The sequence below is a fragment of the Haliaeetus albicilla genome, chromosome 14 (genome assembly GCF_947461875.1).
Source record: "Haliaeetus albicilla chromosome 14, bHalAlb1.1, whole genome shotgun sequence".
NCBI lineage: Eukaryota > Metazoa > Chordata > Aves > Accipitriformes > Accipitridae > Haliaeetus > Haliaeetus albicilla.
This window is the reverse complement of record NC_091496.1, coordinates 4,497,510-4,515,548: the sequence shown is the minus strand read 5'-3', so window position 1 is coordinate 4,515,548 and position 18,039 is coordinate 4,497,510. Positions and strand designations below refer to the sequence as shown.

General features: G+C 44.0%; 1 protein-coding gene across 3 annotated transcripts in view; it reads left to right on the top strand.

The window, feature by feature from the left end:
• Positions 1-18,039, top strand: part of PRKCQ (protein kinase C theta) — a 65,052-nt gene that overhangs the window by 29,559 nt on the left and 17,454 nt on the right. For all 3 annotated transcript variants that reach the window (XM_069801563.1, XM_069801562.1, XM_069801564.1), the window contains 8 exons: positions 311-473; positions 1,030-1,061; positions 1,157-1,242; positions 2,231-2,360; positions 3,060-3,169; positions 4,860-4,983; positions 6,987-7,162; positions 9,665-9,838. In XM_069801563.1, the coding sequence (XP_069657664.1) occupies positions 311-473; positions 1,030-1,061; positions 1,157-1,242; positions 2,231-2,360; positions 3,060-3,169; positions 4,860-4,983; positions 6,987-7,162; positions 9,665-9,838 (995 nt within the window). The remainder of the gene's footprint in view (positions 1-310; positions 474-1,029; positions 1,062-1,156; positions 1,243-2,230; positions 2,361-3,059; positions 3,170-4,859; positions 4,984-6,986; positions 7,163-9,664; positions 9,839-18,039) is intronic.

Sequence of the window (18,039 nt, the reverse complement as noted above, 5' to 3'; positions counted from 1 at the left end):
TTATGTTTAACTGAAAATTATCTCTCCTTGGGAAATTTCTGCTCTACCTTTCAAAAGTAGCATTATGTATATTCAAGGGAGCTCAGACTCCCAAGTTTAATGTCATTTTAGTGTCCTTGTAGGAACAGTAGATAAAAAAACCATCAAACAAGTCTTGTGTGGGTTTCAAAAAGCAGTAGTTCTTAAAAATTTTTATTCCCATGAGTGAATTATGAGCCTCAGTCACTTAGTATTTTGGCAGCTGCATTTTCTCAAGGCGCCTGATCAGGACAGGGTACCCTAATAAATCTTCTGTTTCCTTTGCTCCCAGATGCAAAGGACCTGGCTGACTGTGAGACTGAAGGCTTCTTCTCCTTGCACCAGCGCAGGGGAGCCATCAAACAGGCCAAAATCCATAATGTCAAGTGTCACGAGTTCACGGCCACCTTCTTCCCACAACCCACCTTCTGCTCTGTCTGTCATGAGTTTGTATGGTAAAGGAAAAGAGATTTCTGCTTTTTCTCCTTTTAGTGGTGGACATGGCAGCGTTAGGTTTACGGTTGGACTCAGTGATCTTAAAAGTCTCTTCCAACCTAAATGATTCTATGATTCTATGATTCCCTGGTGAATATCTGTGCTCCTGCTGTCAGTAAAGGCAGCAGGATGAGACCCTTGACATCTTACGTGTAGAGTTACTGCATCACTTCAGGGATGTGGTTCACAGTTTTAATTCCAACTGTGAAAATTCCCTTCATTTTTTAGTTTATTTTTTATAAATATTTCTGGTTTTGTCCAAATGCACAGACATTTCTCATCATCCCAGTTCGCTATTTGGATATTGTGAAATTCAGAATGTGAATATGTGCTGTGAAAACCACAGAGAATGACTCCACAGTTAGATTGAATGAAGATATTTACATTAGAGAAGCTCTATAAAGACTGATAAAAAGCAAAGCTGTTTTATTCTCTTTCTTTCATAAATGTTGCTGTCCTTTCTTCTGTCGAGGCTTTCAGACAATTCAGAATTAATCATTTCTCTGTTTATTTCAGGGGTCTGAATAAACAAGGCTATCAGTGCAGACGTAAGAAATTTTTTTTATTTTGTTACTATCATTATTTGCTTGATACTTTCTTGAAGAATTTTTTTATTAACACCATAACACACTTGTTCTTTCAGAATGTAATGCTGCCATTCATAAGAAGTGCATTGATAAAGTAATAGCCAAGTGTACAGGATCAGCAATCAATAGCAGAGAAACAATGGTATGTATTATTCTTTGGCTGTTTTTAAAACAACTTTAGTGGCGTTCAGATCTCTCCTACATCACTGTAAAACAACTTCTAATGAAACAAAACATGCTACTGAACTAAAAAAGGCTGTGTGATCTGATCTGTGCCCTTTGTTTTTCACGTTCCCAATGGTTTCATTACCTCCTACTTGTGATTTACTCAAATGCAGCCGCTGAATAAGTAGTTGCTGAATCAGGACTGACATTTTTCAAATGTGTGAAGTATAGCTCAGAGGAAGATCATGGACATGAGGTGGAGATTTACTGGAGGAAGTTTTTCACTCTCCGATGTTAGGCAGGACATTACACTGAATTTTCAGAGCAGTACTTTAACATCCCACTCTGTGTTATCTGAGATTTCCAAGCAGTCAATGGAATATCTAACATCTCCACTATTATTTGTTTTATTTTTCTCATATCAGTTTATTATAAACCTTTTTTGGTAGGCAAAAGTGAAACTTTAACTCTTGATAGGACTGTTCCCTTTTCCTTAATCGTTTTCCACAGCTTCTGTTTGCTTCCAATCCTACCCTGGTTCCTGTTCTCCTTCTACAGTCTTTAGAGATGAGATTCGTCTCGCTCATCTTCTGACATCTCCAGGGTAGATGCATCCAACTTTGTCATCACCTTTGACTCCCTATGTACTAAAAGAAGAAAAATAGGCTTTTCCAAGGAGTGATTCATGACAAAAAATATTGACGTGTAGCTGAGATGCAAGCAGCTCTCTGGTCAGATAAATCAAGCCAGGGAAGAAATTACCCAGTTCCCACCGAATTGCAGTTATTATGTATAAAAATTTGGCTTTGTATATCTGAATGATAGTTATAGATAGTTTCTTCTTGATGGTCATACCCAAGGATAAAAGGGCAGTAGACATCCCATCTTCTGTGGTACAAGTTTGGTTTTCCATGAAGAGTTGAGGTGGAGAGGAGTGAGTTGCCAACAGGGCTTTTCTCTTGCAGTTCCATAAAGAGCGGTTCAAGATTGACATGCCTCACCGCTTCAAAGTCTACAACTACAAGAGTCCAACTTTCTGTGAGCACTGCGGCACGCTCCTCTGGGGCCTTGCACGGCAAGGATTGAAGTGTGATGGTGAGTCCCTGATGTGTGTGGCATGAGCTGAGCATGGGAGTGGGATGTTGCCTTTAGAGAGTTGCAATCTAAAAAGCCAAATCTCATTTATCACATTTCTCTGAGACCTGTATGTGATGGCATCCAGGGTGGTGAAGGAGTGGTAAAGAGGACCATCCTTCAAGGAGAATCATTCTTCAAGGAGGAGGACCACTGTCAGCATATAGAAAGATATGTAGTCCATGAGGCTGAAGAATCACTTCTCAGAGAAGCAAAGAACATCTCAGTGACACCGCTGATCTTCCAAAACCACTCCTACTATCAACTTTCATGCTCTATTTCCACTGTCAGACAGACCCAAGACACTCCACCATCTTCATAATCCTATACCAATGGGGAAATCCTGTTCTATGATTACGGTTTATCTAAGAGCTGATAGATGTGGAGTTTTGGTAGCCTGTAGCTGCAAAGGCTGGTGGATGTGGAAATGCAACCTTTTGCCCAGAAGACAATATAAAAAAACTTTTTCTCCACAGAGAGCCAAAAAATGACCTGAGTGCCATCTCATGAGATGTAATAGGTGCCCAGGCTTTGAGCTGTTTACGTGGCTGGTCTCTGCCCTCGGCCAACAGCAGCTCATGTTCCTGCCCAACCTAATGCCAAACCTTTTACAGCCTCGCTATCCTTTGTTGTCCTGACACCTCTTGTTCTTTCTTTCAGCATGTGGCATGAACGTCCATCACAAGTGCCAGACAAAAGTAGCAAATCTTTGTGGAGTTAACCAGAAACTAATGGCTGAAGCTCTGGCAATGATAGAGAGCACCCAGCAGGTAAATACTTTTAAGCTGTGAGTGACCCAGAGAAAGGAGAATCAATTATTCAACGTTTGTTTCAGTGCAAGAAATAAGGGCATTGAGTGGAGTACTGTGGGTAACAAGTTCAAAGCAAAGAATAGGAAATGGATTCTTCATGGAATAGGTAATTAAACTCATTGCAGCAATTTCTGGAGGCTAAAAGTTTTCACAGGTTCAAGGGGCAATCTCCAGAGTTCATGGAAGAGAAATCCATTCAGGATTAATAGAATAATTAATTTTGTTAATGGAAAAGCACTGCCTTTGAATCAGGAAATCTCTGAGGAAATCTTTCTCCCTGAGACAGGGAGAATATTCTGAGGAGGTGACTTTGTGTGCCTCTACTCTTCTTATATCTTTACCTGGTATGTACCTGACTTCTGCTGTAGACAGGATAGGACCTGGACGGACTCTTTCCCTGATTCGGTACAGCTGTAGTTACATTATATTTGTAACTGAGATTGTGTAACAGGGTCCAAGGAACTTGGTTTGGGTCCTTTTGCTGTCACTGCCTTGCTCCATGGTTGTCACTTAGCAGTTGCTCCTGTGATTCTCTGATGTGTTTGGAATGAAGCTCCCCAGATCAGGGACTCTCATGAAGAGAGATGGGCCCTGGGGAGAGGATCTAGATACTACTGTCATACAAATAGTGTATGAACACAGAAAATTGAATTAAAAAGAAGGAAATTTAGCTTGTCACAAGCCCAAAACCATAAAAGTATTTAGAGATAGTAGTTCAGGGTTGTTAGGACACCTCTCAGCTCTTGAGTAACCTCAGAGAGGGACAAAATCCATAGGTACCCAGCCCTCCATATTTAGGTTCCTCAAGTATCCCAATGCAACATCTTCATCCATACAGCAGGTGTTTTTCCATCTATACGATCCTGAGGGCCTCTCTACCAGGTTTAGCTCTGCATATTTCTCACCTTTATGCAATAGGTAGTGCTGCCAAACCTCCAAAGAGGAGTTTTTCCTGCTCTTGCTTCTCTATTTCCTACCTGCTCTCTCTCTCCAGCTCCATGCACTGCATACTTTGGGTCACCATTGAGTTGTGCAGAGGGCAAACACTACATACTTTCCCCAAAATACTCTTTTAATCTCCAGAAATTTAGGCTTTGGGGACTTCTTGAGTCATAGATGGAGTCTTAGTGTTTAGTAGCCCTCAGAGGATTTGTCTTTCATGCTTTTGTCTCACCACCCTTGAATCTAGACAAACTCTTGCCTTCTGCAACATCCTGGGACAAGGAGTTCTTCAGAGTGACATCCAGACACTGTACAGGGGTGAGGCTACAACATGATCCAGATTTTTGTTGGTATTTTTCCAGATTTCTCTTCGAAGAGAACTATTAGAAAGGATGTTGTTAATTAAAATGCCCTCTGCGTGGATGGTCAGAGACTCAGACCCCTGTGCAAAATAGGGGATCTCTATTTTGGCAGTACAAATACCTGTTAACATCCACGCACATCTCATAAGAAACCTTGCTGAAGGCTGTGGGTTCCACTAGGTTACCAAACCCCTAAAAGTTAGGTACAGAGATGCTCTTTTCATAAGCAAAGACCTCTTCTAGATCTTGGCTTGTGTGACAGTCACACTTAAGAAGCCGGAGCGTCCATAAACTCAGAACATGATATTTGGCTCAAAAGTCATTTGCTGTTTTCTGTAATCCAGGCTCGCTCTCAGCGTGACACTGAACAGATCTCCAGGGATGGACCTCTTGAAATTGGCTTCCCAGTTCCAGCGAAGGAGGTAACACCGCTTCAGGCATTGCCAGCATCTACAACAGGAAAAAAAGGTAGTTTCCCCTAGTGAGATGGTGTGGCAGGCTTTGTTAATTTTTTGGTTTGTACGTGGTTAGGTGACGAGGGTGGAGAATTTATTAGCCAGTGAATCTTTCATGCATCTTTCCAGCCTAGAGCAAGACATACGTTTTCTCATCCCAGGATATCAACAACTCTTCCCAGCCACATCACTTGGACGTGGCAGATACCCTGGATCCCAACCTGGTTCCTTTCTTCTCTATAAACCTGCATTTCCCCCCTGCCATTCCAACCGCTGGTGACGTGAGACACCAACTGCCACTCATTCAGCTAACCCTTAAACTCTCTTTCTGACTCCATACTTGAGCATATCTCATACCTTCACTGGCAATAATATGTTTATTCCCTTCTTGGGACTCATAGACTGTAAAATGTGAGAACTTTAAAGAGAAACCAAGATCAGAACAGGAGATTGGGAGTCCTTCTGATCACTATGGCTAATTCTGTTTCCGATTTCGTATTTTTGGGTGGGGGTTGACATCCAGTACCTTTGAAAATCATTGACACATCCCCACTTCATTCACCCAGGAGCTGATCTAGGTGTCACAGCCCTCTGTGCTACAAGGGCAGGAATTTAGGAGGGTGAATGAGAGATCAGGGAGCACTGTTGATTAACAGACCTTGGACAAATCTACCAGGGGCTCAGTGACCTAAAACAAAAATTAGTCTCCTGGGGAGATGCCTTGTTTGTCTGCTTTGTGCTTGAGTCACAGAACTCTGGATATTAGGAGCAAAAACATCACCATCTTTCTTTAGACCCATGTGGCCCACGTAAAAGATCATTTCAGGATCATGGTGCCCCTCCAAGCACTGTACTGTAACTGCAGCAGGCCTATGATGGCACTGACACAATGGTGTTTTGCCTTCCATGAGCTTTAAGATGCATCTACCAGAAAGGGAAGGGAGAAAAAGAAGAGTACAAGTGAATCAGTACTTAAACCTCGCAAGGACTGAGACAGTGGGTCCTCAGCTCCAGCCCTAACCAAAGGTTAAGCTGAGAGCCCAGGCCCACCATCATCTACTTTCTCAATGCAAGTTAATACTGCTCTGTGTGGGGATAATATCCTGGAAATGGACCTAGAGCAAAATGTCAGAAGGCACCAGTTAAAGCACATCAGAGACACGTTATACCAGTGCTCTGGGTTTGATACTGTGCAGCACCAGGTTACTGCGCCTCAAAGGCTGGTTTTGGTACCATCTGAGCTAAGGTGACAGTGCCCTTTGGCCCCCAAAGGGAAATAAATGATGTCCCCATTTGTGCTTATTTTCTTTCTTTTCTACAAGTAGAACTGGCTATGCTGATGTGAATCAGTAAAGCCTCAAATGGTTTCAAATCTGGTTTACCCGTGAGTCTGTTTGTCAGCTGAGTAGTGTTCTTGCTGTTCAGCAATTTAGGACAGTACAGCAAATGTACACTTGAGTACATGGGATAAATCCAGTAAGGGACAGAATCTCTTAATCTCACATACATCCAGGTGAATGGACTATTGAAGACACTCTGAGTAGTTCCACTCCAGAGCAGCTGGAGTGCGTGATCAGAGCTTCCCATCCGGAGCAGGCACCCAATATGAAAATGCTGTCCCATCTTTTCACATGCTAGCTTTGCCAAGGGTCTTGAGAAGGCCTCAAAAAAATGGGATCACATCATAACGGCAACCAGCAAGAAGGAATGAAGAATGCAAGTGGCCAGAAATTAAGGGTTTGGTCACGCTTTGTTGCCATAAAACAGAAAGACAGATGAAGGAGTTTATAAAGTGGGAGTAATGCCACTGAAGAAGGTGGAGTTATACTGGAGTAAAATTTCCTCTGGCGAGAAAGCAATGCGGGAGCAGAACGAATCTACGTAGTAGATGTGGCCACTACATTTCCATTTATTTGAAATACCCTTCTAAAACTCTAAAGACGATACCTGTAAGTGTTCTGGGCATTTTCTGCTCATTCCCAGGGGTTTATTTGAATCCTTTGATGTGTGTTGCAGAGCCACAGGGCATCTCCTGGGAGACTCCGGTGGAGGGCACAGTGAAGGGGGAGGCTCTAATAGAGTCGGACTTGGGAGACCAACCCCAGGAGCGGGAAGAGCACCAAGTGCAGCTAAAACTAACCATCGAAGATTTTGTCCTGCACAAGATGCTGGGGAAGGGCAGTTTTGGCAAGGTAAGCATCAGGGGACTAGACACCACTGCATAGGTCTGCTTATTGCTTATTGTGGCACCAAATAGCGTGTGGTTTGAAGGCCACTTAGGAAAAACATCTCCAAGCCCTCAAAGAAGCCTTGCTCTGGCGTGGCTGAGTCTTGAAGTTGGTCTTCTCCTTGCCTAAGACAAAGATCTTCCTTGCTCTTCCCTCTGCCCCGTTAGTTTGCTGTCTCATGAGTGCCCATGACAGGAGAGGAAAGCAGCCAAGTAAAGCTGCAATTTCCCCTTCTGTGCAGGTTGACGGGGCCTGGGTGTCCACAGAGAGCTGGTGGGAAAGATCTCTGTGCTGTTCCCCTTCGTGGAGCTACTCCTGCCAACTTAGCTGAGCAAGCTCGGAGGGAGGCAGAAGCATTAGCTGAAAAGTTGAGTGTGGATCACCTCCCCTCTCCAGAGCAGCAGGTCCCCAGCTGGGAACACTAACTGCTCTTTCCCAGCTCCTATCTGTGCTGGAGCGTAAAGCAAATTTTGCAACAGCCAAGAATTTGTGCTTTTGAAACAAGAACCACCTGTTTTCAGTGGATTCATTAATCTTGATGAATTGTGGATTGTTCCTCCTTCTTGCAGATGTCCCCTGGAACATGGGGGACTCATGTTACTCGGTGCCAGCGCAGAGCTGCATGAAGGAATTTCAGAGGAACTCACCATTGTATTTTCACAGCCAATAAGGAGAATGAGTATCGTTATGCATAGCATTGCTCAGATCCCACATCTTTCCAAGGTGGAAACTGTGGCTTAAAGAAGGGCTGCTTTTTGCCTGCTAAGTGAGCTGAAGCAATTGCTGCAGCCAATTCTTAAACTGGTGAAATATTTGCTGTGTTGGCTTTCCATACTTGAAAATACTTGGCATGTCTACAGTTTGCATGGGAAGCAGAGCTGAGACATCTGAGTTAGAGCTAAGCCGGAATAACCCAAATGCCACAGCCCAGACTAACCCGGACTTAAGTGCATAGATGTCACAGAAACATTTATGTTGGAAGGAAGGGACCTCTGGAGGTCATCTAATCCAACCTGCTGCTCAAAACAGGTCTAATCAAATGAGGTTGCTCAGGGGTTTGTCTACTCAAGTCTTGAACACCTCCATTGAAGCAGACTCTGTACCGTGCTTCAGCCATCTGTGTTAACACGGACTCTCCAAGCCTACAAGCGTCTGCATCTCTGTGGTGCACCACGTGGGTGTGGAGAGGATGGGCTATTTCATGCCCTTCTGCGACAAACATCACCCACAAGTTTCCTGTGTAGGTGTTGCTCCTGGTGCCCTTACTTATTTGGAGCGAGATTCACTTCCCCATAGAGGGGACGGGGTGTGCAGATCTCAGTGCCTGAGGGGTCTCTCCAGCTCTGCATGGACCAGGGAGGTTGAGGGCCAAACCCATGAGGAAGCCCCCTCTACATGATGTCTAACATTGCCTACCTGCACCTTGGAAGTCACAGCACAAGTCACAAATGTACTGCGTTCCCCAGTTTCCCCAAAAGAACAGTGCCCTGCACAAAAACGGGGGTAAAAAGGGTGCCTGCAGCATCAGCACTGTTAGCATTTCTGGTCATTCACTGCAGAGACAGAGGGAGGCTCTAGGCTCTACTCTCTGTCTAGTGCTACAAAGTGAAATGCAGCAGTAGCCAAAAGGGTAAATAAAACTTTTGTCAGGGCTAAAACATGTCTGAGCTTACTCAGTAAATAGTGTCTGGTAGAGAACTTCAAAGACCTCTTTGATGAATCTTACGTGTTTATTCAGTCTATGGGAAACACTGTCGACAGGCTGTTAACGTAAAGGTCGGGACTGGCAGTGCCTTCCAGCGGAGACTTCTTTGCTCTGTGGTCTCTAGAAAACCCTTCTCTGCTGCTCCGTGTCTCATTTTCCCTGCCCATAAAAATAGATAGAGGTCCTAACTCCTCTGGGATGTGTTTTGCTATTCTCAAAGAAGTCCTGCAGAAGCACAGGGGACCCAGCCTGTTTGCTCAGGCCTCCCGCTAACTGGGAGGAAGGGGAGAAAGTCACATCTGATATAGATCAGTCTGACTTCTGGTGGACATGGTCTTACACCTGCTGAGGATCTGGTGCAGGGCATTTGCATTTCACATGTTGACAAAGCAATATGCTATGTTTTGTTATTTGAAGTCAGAAAACAGGAAATGTATCTCATGAGCATTTGCATAAAGATGGTTTCTGTTACCCGAAGTATTTGGCTCTCTGACATGTCCTGTCCACACAGGCAAGTAGCCCCTGCTCTTGTAAGCATCAAGACCTTCTCATCCTTCCCCGGGGTTCATAAAACTATTCTGGTGGTGGGGAACAAACTCAAAGTCTACAAAGTCTTAACGGCAGAATTGGGCCTTAAACATCAGCTTTTTCAAGGTCTACCCTAGTGAATTCCCCAGAGCTCATCTCCCATCCTCATGTGGCTGTGTTGCCAGCTCTGAGAGAAGAGCACCCCTCTTTCTGAGCAGCTGTTTCCACTTTAGGTGTTCCTCGCCGAGCTGAAGAGCACAGACCAGTATTTCGCTGTGAAAGCCCTGAAGAAGGATGTGGTGCTGATGGATGATGACGTTGAATGTACGATGGTGGAGAAGAGAGTCCTCTCCTTAGCTTGGGAGCACCCATTCCTGACTCACGTCTTCTGTACGTTCCAGACCAAGGTAAGACAAGGATCTGTCACCTTCCTCCAGGGGCTGAGCAGGCTTTGCTGAGATATGGATACTTGGTGAAGTACTTAAGCCTGCTAGATGTTAGGGAATAGCTTGGACATGGGGTAGTGCTAAGGGAAGGGATCTTCACGTTAACCACTTGGGAAGTGGCTCTAGAAACTTCATCTACCTTCCCCACATTAACCTGGGGGGTGCATTTGAGGATTATGGTATCCAAGACTGATTGTGGTGGCTATGCAGAGACCCGCTATTAAAATCTGTGTCCTGGTACCCTGGGCTGAGGGTGTGCAAAGGCCACATCCACAGCCAGGGTGCAGATGTGCCCACAGTGGTGTTATCTGAACCTCTTGGACTATGAAGCAGTACCTTTATGCTGCAGTGACTAGCCTAGATCAGAGCTAACTCAGAAAAACTCTATAAAGAATAAACGTGCTCTCGTTCACTTTAGGAATCTTCTTTTCCCCCCAGATACTGTTAAATTGCATCACTCTTCCTAATTCATGCAGGACCACTGGTGGTGAAGGCTGCAGTTCAGAGGCGCAGCACAAAGCATCTTCACCTGAAACCCTGCTTAGGACTCCAGTCCAAAACTGAAGTGACATTTAAGTAATGTATAAATCTTCAAGGACCTACATGGCAACTAATCACCAACTGATTAGCTTTCCAGAGCCTTTTCTACAGCCACAGCCAATCGTCTTAACACTAAAGCACACACAAGGCATAGAAAAAAAAATGATGGAAGGAAATTTGAGAGATTGTCTTGTCTGTCCGACCTACTCAAACCACTCCTGAGAGATTCTTGCTATCCCTGAGCTCAAATTCAGAGCAACATCACTCTCTCAAGGCTGCCTGTTCAGGGTTTTGTTAGGATGCTCCCAGTCCCTGCTCAGTCCCAGATTTTAATGACACAAAACACTGCTGGGTGTGAGGTTAGGGCCTGCTCAGCAAAAGGCTCACTGCTTCTGCAGGGTCAGGAGAAACAAATATAACCTCTGCGGTATATCCCAGTCACCCGTGGGATGTAGCACCTGTTTAAAGACAGATTAAATTTATAACAGGGAACATTTGGGAACTGCCATAGGCAATGTGACACTGAGCCCAGGCATTCATGTTTAACCCCTTCGGGACTGTCAGTTAGGACAGCGCGTCCTGGGGATGGATCCTTGCCTGGAGAGGAAAAGATTAATTCTCTTTTGGGGGGGGGGCTAGTTTTCAGAGGAAAATATAAGTGACCCAACTCCAGAAGCAAAGAAAATCAAGACTTAATTAAAATGACAAAATTTTCACAACAGTCAGCTCTACGAGGGAGCTTATACTTCAGGGAGAGCTGCTTGTGCTGTCTGTAAGTCCAGGTGCCCAAGGGCACGTTGACTGATGCCAGCGGTTGACTTGCATACAGCAGCAGAACCGTCTTGTCCATGGTCCAGCCTGGTCCAACCCTGGTCTAGGTCAGATTCAGGATGGATCCAGTGGCCGTCTGCAGCTTTGGTTGCAGGCAGTGCACGCATACAAGTGTTTGCTTCCCTCATGAGACGACAACAAAAAGATGAACAGACCAAATGGAGTCATGTCAGGAGCCAGATTGGATTTACTGGTCATTTAGTGGGGGGACTGTGCTTCCAGCTGTGGCTGAAGCATGGAAAACCTGCAGGATGGAAAAGCAATGAGTGCCTGAAAATAACATGGGTGCCATGCTCAAAAATCCAAGTGATCTATTCCTACACTCTCTTATAGGCGGCATCATAGTATTGTCCTCCTGATGTATAGAAAGCATCTCCATCCATCTCATCCCAAGTCAACATTGCCACTTTAATGTTATTTGGTCTCTCCATTTTGCCCTCAAGTTCCCAGATAGAGAAGCTGGAATGTGGCTGCCCAGGCCAAAGCCGCTCTGGGCGGTGATTGATTTCTAGCTTATGTTTTTCTCTTCTGACCTTTGGAAGCCAAACAGCGATCACGCAACACGTGAAAGTCATTCAGAGCAGGAGAGCTGTGACTTGCCTTGGGCAGTCTTTCACAGCTCAAAGGACAGCATGGTTCAGTCACAATATCTTTTGGAGCAATCATTTTAGAAGCCAGGGCACTGCTGTGTAGTCCCTCTCTGGACTTTAATATTGACAATTTGAATTTTCAATTGAAAAATTGAATTTTTTTTTTTTTGAGGTTTCACTGGATAGATAAGTAGTTTCAAACAGAAATGCGTGTGTCGATATGTTCTGAATCCCTGATGCTTTGAATCCTGAGGTTTCTGAGCTGCTTCAGGTACTGAGTGCCTCTGCAGAGGACAGTAAAACCAGGAATATTCCTACACTGAAACAAGAACCTCACTAGTCCCCATGTCTCCAGAGGGAAAAAAAAGTCATATAATCTGTTGACAGTTCTCTGAGCTCTGGGATGAGTTTCTTCCTGGCCTCAACCCAGGTAATCAGTGAATGCTGAAATACATAAAGCTTGACAGCCCTTCAGACAGGTTTTTGTAGGCGCCAGGCCCCTAATGCTCCTTTTTATTCCTGCGGAGGCTGAACAATCAGTGCTTTCGGAACTCAGAATACTTGTCATGTGTTGCTACATGATCACAAATTCAAGCACATGGGGTTTTTTTCCCAATCTGTTTTTGAACTTGACTGTTTTATTTTACTGCAGTAATCTTTGTATCCAGATATTCAGCTGACATAATTATATGGTGTGAATTTTAACAACAAGCTCAGAGAGCTATTCTGTTGTATTATGTTTAAGGGACACTGTTATGTTTAAGAGAAGGAAAAACATGTTTATAATTCCATGAAAACCCAAAATCAGTAATGCCAAAACAGTGACTAGCATCCGAGTGCTTATGTTTTATTCTTCTTTTTGCATTTCACTGATCTTCTGTGATAAAAATAGACTTTGCCTTTTCGAAAGTCATTTTTGTTTCTAACTGTTTCTTTGCTTCATTGACCAAGTTTTTATTCACACCTTTTACCTAAATTCAAATTAAGTCTTGAGGCATTTTGGCTTGTAGCACAAAATAGCAACACAGAAGACTATCTCAACTCAAAAGAGAAGTAATCTTTATTGCAATTTAAAAGCAAATGTTACAGTAACTTTTTTTTCTGCTTTACTAATGTATTATATCTTTTCAAAGTCCTGGTGGTGAGCCATTTTCACATGCTCTGTTATTTTAATGTGCTTAATACTGACTTCAAAAATCTCTTACATTGGCAGGAAGGAAAAAAGGATTGTAAATAAGGAGTGTGATCCTAACTGAAAAATTCTTAGGCTCTGAGGTGTTTTCCATGAGTATTTTCAGGAAATTTCTCATTAAAATATCTCCTCCAAGGGAACTGCAATTCCTGCAAAATTTTTTGAAGGGCAATTTCAGTTTTCATCTATCTTTGCCTTGCTGTCAGAGGGACAGGGCTGAAATATTTGACCTGAATCAGAGCGTGTGGGTTGGCACATGTGCATCTCACACCCGTTTGACGTTCGGCTCCACTGCCTCGTTGTGCCAAGGACCTTCTGAGCAGCCCTGGATCAGGCCCACATGCCCTCCCCAGGCAATGCAGGATCTTCTCTGACCACAGCACAGCTGCAGGGTGCCCATGCATTGCAGGAGAAGTCATCCTGCAGGGCGGCGAGGTTGCAAGCCTTGACTTCCAGCACTGCTGAACCACCGAAGCATAACAAAGTATTGGGCAGACTAAACCAAACACAGTGCGCTGGTCACAAAATGAGCATCCGAATTTTGGCGTTGATCAGGAAGGAAAGCTAAAGAAGACAGTACAGGGCAATGTAGTGATTTTTCCCTTGTATAAACCATCTTTTTCTCTTGTACAAACCATCCCATGCCTTAGTGTTCAGCCATTTGGGAAACACAATCTTGAAGCTACAAGGTTTTTAAGTCTCCATCCTCCTAGTATTTTTTGGGGGGAATACATCAGCTTGGAAACATCTGATTCAAGGCTACTTGGCCAAATTTGAACCAGCTGATGGGAAAGTTGGGGAAGAATTGGGAAGTTTAGGGAGGCTTTGAGGATTTTGCCTCTTGCAACCAGCAGGCAGGAAAACTGGCAAGGTCTTATTCAGTCCTGGCCAAAATTGCAACATGGTTCAGTAGAAATAGCAGCGTCTCAGAAGAGCTTTGGGATTTCAACAAGGTTCTGCCAGAGAAGGTGTGAGCAGCTGTAATTATAACATCAAAAATATGAAGTCTTTACAAGACATTTCTAGGTGGTGTCAGCCCATGTGGTGTGAACAGGTGGAGGGTATTGGCAAGGAAAATAGAGGCCCAGCTCACAAGCATGGGTTTTTAAATGATAGATGATCGACATATTCAATACACATATTCTAATTTGCTTTTTTGTTGTCCAGCTCTGAGAAAGATCAACTCATAATGCACTCAGCTTTTCCTGGGATTTATAGAAGTCTGCAGTGTAGCTGCTTGGTTCTTTGGCCTGAAAAAAGTTGACTTCTTAAAATAAAAACATCAGGCTTTCCCCTATTTTTCAGCTGATACAATATTTAGGCTTCATAAAGTTGACCACTTCTTGTTTAGTTTTTGGTCTGGCAATTTTTTTTATCCTCTAATATTTACAGAAGTTTTTAATCCAGCCTTGAGAAAATTAGTCTCTTTCCAAGATCCCACCCAATACTGGTAGGGGAAGCCACTTTCTGGGGCTGACAGTAACTCAGTTTACCGCTGTGAGTTACCACTCCGCCTGCTCTGAGCTGTGAGGAAGGGTCCTAGGACATCAGAACTCAAGTGAAATGAGCTATTGGCAGCCATGTCTGCACTTTTATGTATACATATGTATTTTTATACTTGTGTATAAAAATATTCATACGCTTAGTACCAAGTAGATGGGCACACAAAGCTAAGCATCCCAAATGAGCAGTTCAACGTGCAGTCAAAAATGCTGACAGTGCAAAGATTAGAATGAAAAATAAAGCATGAGATCAGGGACTGGACTGAATTATTTGACAGCTGTAAGAAATGCTGCCATCTCCAGAAGATAAACCGATATTACACAAGAGGGGAAAAAAAAAAAAGTCTTCAAACCAGAGAACAAAATTAAAGCTGGGCTTGCTTTAATCTGTAACAAACAGGCTTTGCTCATCCCCAGATGGTGCAAATAGCAACGTTAATACCTCGTATGGTCCCCTACTAGCAAGGAGTGATCCTGCATTAGCTGTTCCTCGTGGGAGCAGACACAGTGAGGAGTGTGTGTGTTCATTGCTTTCCCGCTGGATGGGATGCTCTGATGGGGCTGCAACACTCAGAGGGTGGTGTGGTGGAGAAGGGCTGAGAGGACTTTGGCCCCATCTATCCCATGAAATAAAATAGATCTGAAGCACGGATGAGCACTCAGACTGGACCGAGTTTTGTCTCACATTTTGTGAGACAAGAATCAGCTGCAGGAATTGCACGGTGTTAAACCTTTCACTTGGCAAGGGCCAACCTAATTCGATGGGTGTGCAGTAGGGTTAGGTCACTTAATCTGCATTGAGGAGCCTTCTCCACCTGCAGATATTTTTTAGGGTAATTGCTCTAAATAAGGGTAAAGCCATACTATCCTGCAGCATTAATTATTCTGATATTCATCCTCCTGGAAGCCCTGGGAAGAAGAATTTTTGCTCTTCAGTAAATGGTGTTAAATTGTGTATTTGTATGTATGCAAGTGCTTTCAAATGCGAAGAAAACAAAATCTGAAAATCTCTGCAGAAAAGTGCTCTGGAGGGCTTCCAGCTGGTTTGAGAATTTTAAGAGCCTGTTATAGGATGTACCTTCAAAAGATCAATTTAAATACTGCCTGCTTTATACTCATTGTTTATAAAGTTGAAAGCATCTCTGATAGTGACTATTCATTCTCACAGCAGTTGCAGGCAGAACAGAAGCAGGTTGGTTTAACCCCATCCCTGCCATGTCCTGGAGAGGCAGAGGGAGCAGGTGCCTCTGCAGAGAGGAGCCCAGGCACTGAGGGACTGATGGGGCAAGAAATTGAGTTCTTGCAGTAATGGGGATTGACCCGACTAGGGTTGTACAACGTCATGTTTATACTTCTGTCTGCTGTAGGAGCAGCATTTCATCCTCCCGCAGAGGGGTTTGTCACGTTCCCTCTGCTGCAATGGAGAAAGCCTCTGGAAGATGATCTGGAAGTAGGGAATGGCTATTATATGGATGTCCTCAAGACAACTAGTGCCAACTATCCTGGGGCAGTGTCCATCGCTGAGTGCAGGAAATGCCTTTACAGTCCTCCTTGAGCTCTGTGGTTGTAAAAGATGGCCCCACACTCTGCCATGAGACCAGACTTGTTCTGTTCCGTTGTGTGAGTCTGGACCCGTGACCAGAAGTTTGGCTGAGGATTTACTACCCGAGGATGCTCTCACATGCGGTCAGCAAGTCGTCTGTCATCTGTCTGCAAGGCAGACAGGTAGGGTGAAGGTGAGGGGCTCTTCCCAAGCCTCCTTCAGAGCTCTGTAGGTCTCGACACCGAGGAACAGCATTCCTGGATTTTTGCTTAACATCCCTGAGCTAGGACCATTGCAGGGGATAAAGGCATGGCAAAATCATGCCATCCCAGCTGCCACGTCTTCAGAAACACCCGCTTAACCTACTCTCACCTGCTCCAGGTACTGACAGACTTCAGAGCCTGGTAGTAGCAGACAGGAGCCATCAGATAACTTTTCCAGGACAAGAGGAAGAGTAGGTTGGAGCCTGTCTGCAAACATGCCCTCCGTGACGTTCTAACCTTTTAATGTCTAGCACACTGTTGAATTTTTGGTGATTTCAAGCACGGGTTTTGCCACTTCTCATTTTTAATGGGTTCTGTGGCTGTGTAGATCTCAGGCTTGGAAGCTGTCTCCAATAATTCATTGCAGCTTGCACTGCTTAGTTACATCTTGCTACTCATAATTATGTACTTAGGGCTGATCTCAAGTAATTTTTCTCCATGGGCTGTTCCAGACAACTGACCTTTGTAAGAAGCAAGGGGAACTTCCAAGTCTTGGAGCAGAAAACTCAGAGTGATGCCATCTTTCTTTTCAACAGTATTTCTGTACCACTCTGTCGCACCTGGTAGACAATGAACTTCAGTATTAATCATGCCTAAGTCAAGTTTGTAGTCTTCAGCTTCATAGCTTTAGACAGTTGAGGAACTGAGTGCATATAATGATCTTTGGATGCCAATTAATCTGAGGGGTTGTCCACCTTTTCTTTCCTCAGATGGCAGAAGGATGCTGCCAAAGTCCCCAGTTTCAAGTTAGAGTCCCCAGTTCAATTAAACAGGTCCATCAGATGGTTGCTCAAATCCACGAGCAAGCAGAGCACGACAGCTAAATAAATGTGGACTTCAAGTTATGCTTAAAGGTGTGTGATAAGGTGTAGCCCAACTCAGTGGACTTTTCAGGGAAACCCAGGGGTTTTCTCCTTCCCAGTCCACTGAAGCTGAGTCTGGCCCATGTGAAAACCCAGGAGTTTTCTTCTGTCGCTGTGTGATACATGCGGCTGTGGGTCTGTTGTTAACTAAACCTCATCACATCCCTGTGCACCTTCACAAAGAGCATCTGTTCAAGTGTTTTCCTGAACGGGCTCCTGAGCTCACATTGCTTCCAAGATCTATGCATTTCTATACTGAATTGCCCATCTCCATTTGGCCGCCTTACTTGCTTAAACTGACTGATGCGCACAGATGTCTACAGATGCAAGGCCTTCAAAAACTGAAAACCCGCACCCATTTGGTTTATTGGCAAAATTTGTATTCTTTCCCTGGGAGGCCAGATCTGGCCCGGTGCTTGTTGCATGACAGGTGGGCTTTCCAGCCAGACATCCATTTAAATAAGACTACTGTAATTAAAAGGATCTGGCTAAAGAAATTGCACAAATTAGAGCAGACAGCTGTTATCTGAAAGGAACAAACACTGTTGTTTTTTTAAATAGTCAGATCTTGGCTTGCTGCCAGAGATGCTTACATTAGATCTTATGGATAAAAATCTGCCTTTGACTGTTAAAAATATAAGTGAAAAGAACTCTATTTCCCCTCCCCCAAAAAACTGATGGGCAATATGCAACAAAGGGAAGATATTCATAAACTTTAACATAGCCTGGAGGTGACTAACTTCAGATGTGTACAGAACAGAGAGAGGCTTTTGAGAAAAAAAAGTACTGCATCCATTTTATTTTATCCATGCATTTATCTACAAAAGCCGAGATTCCT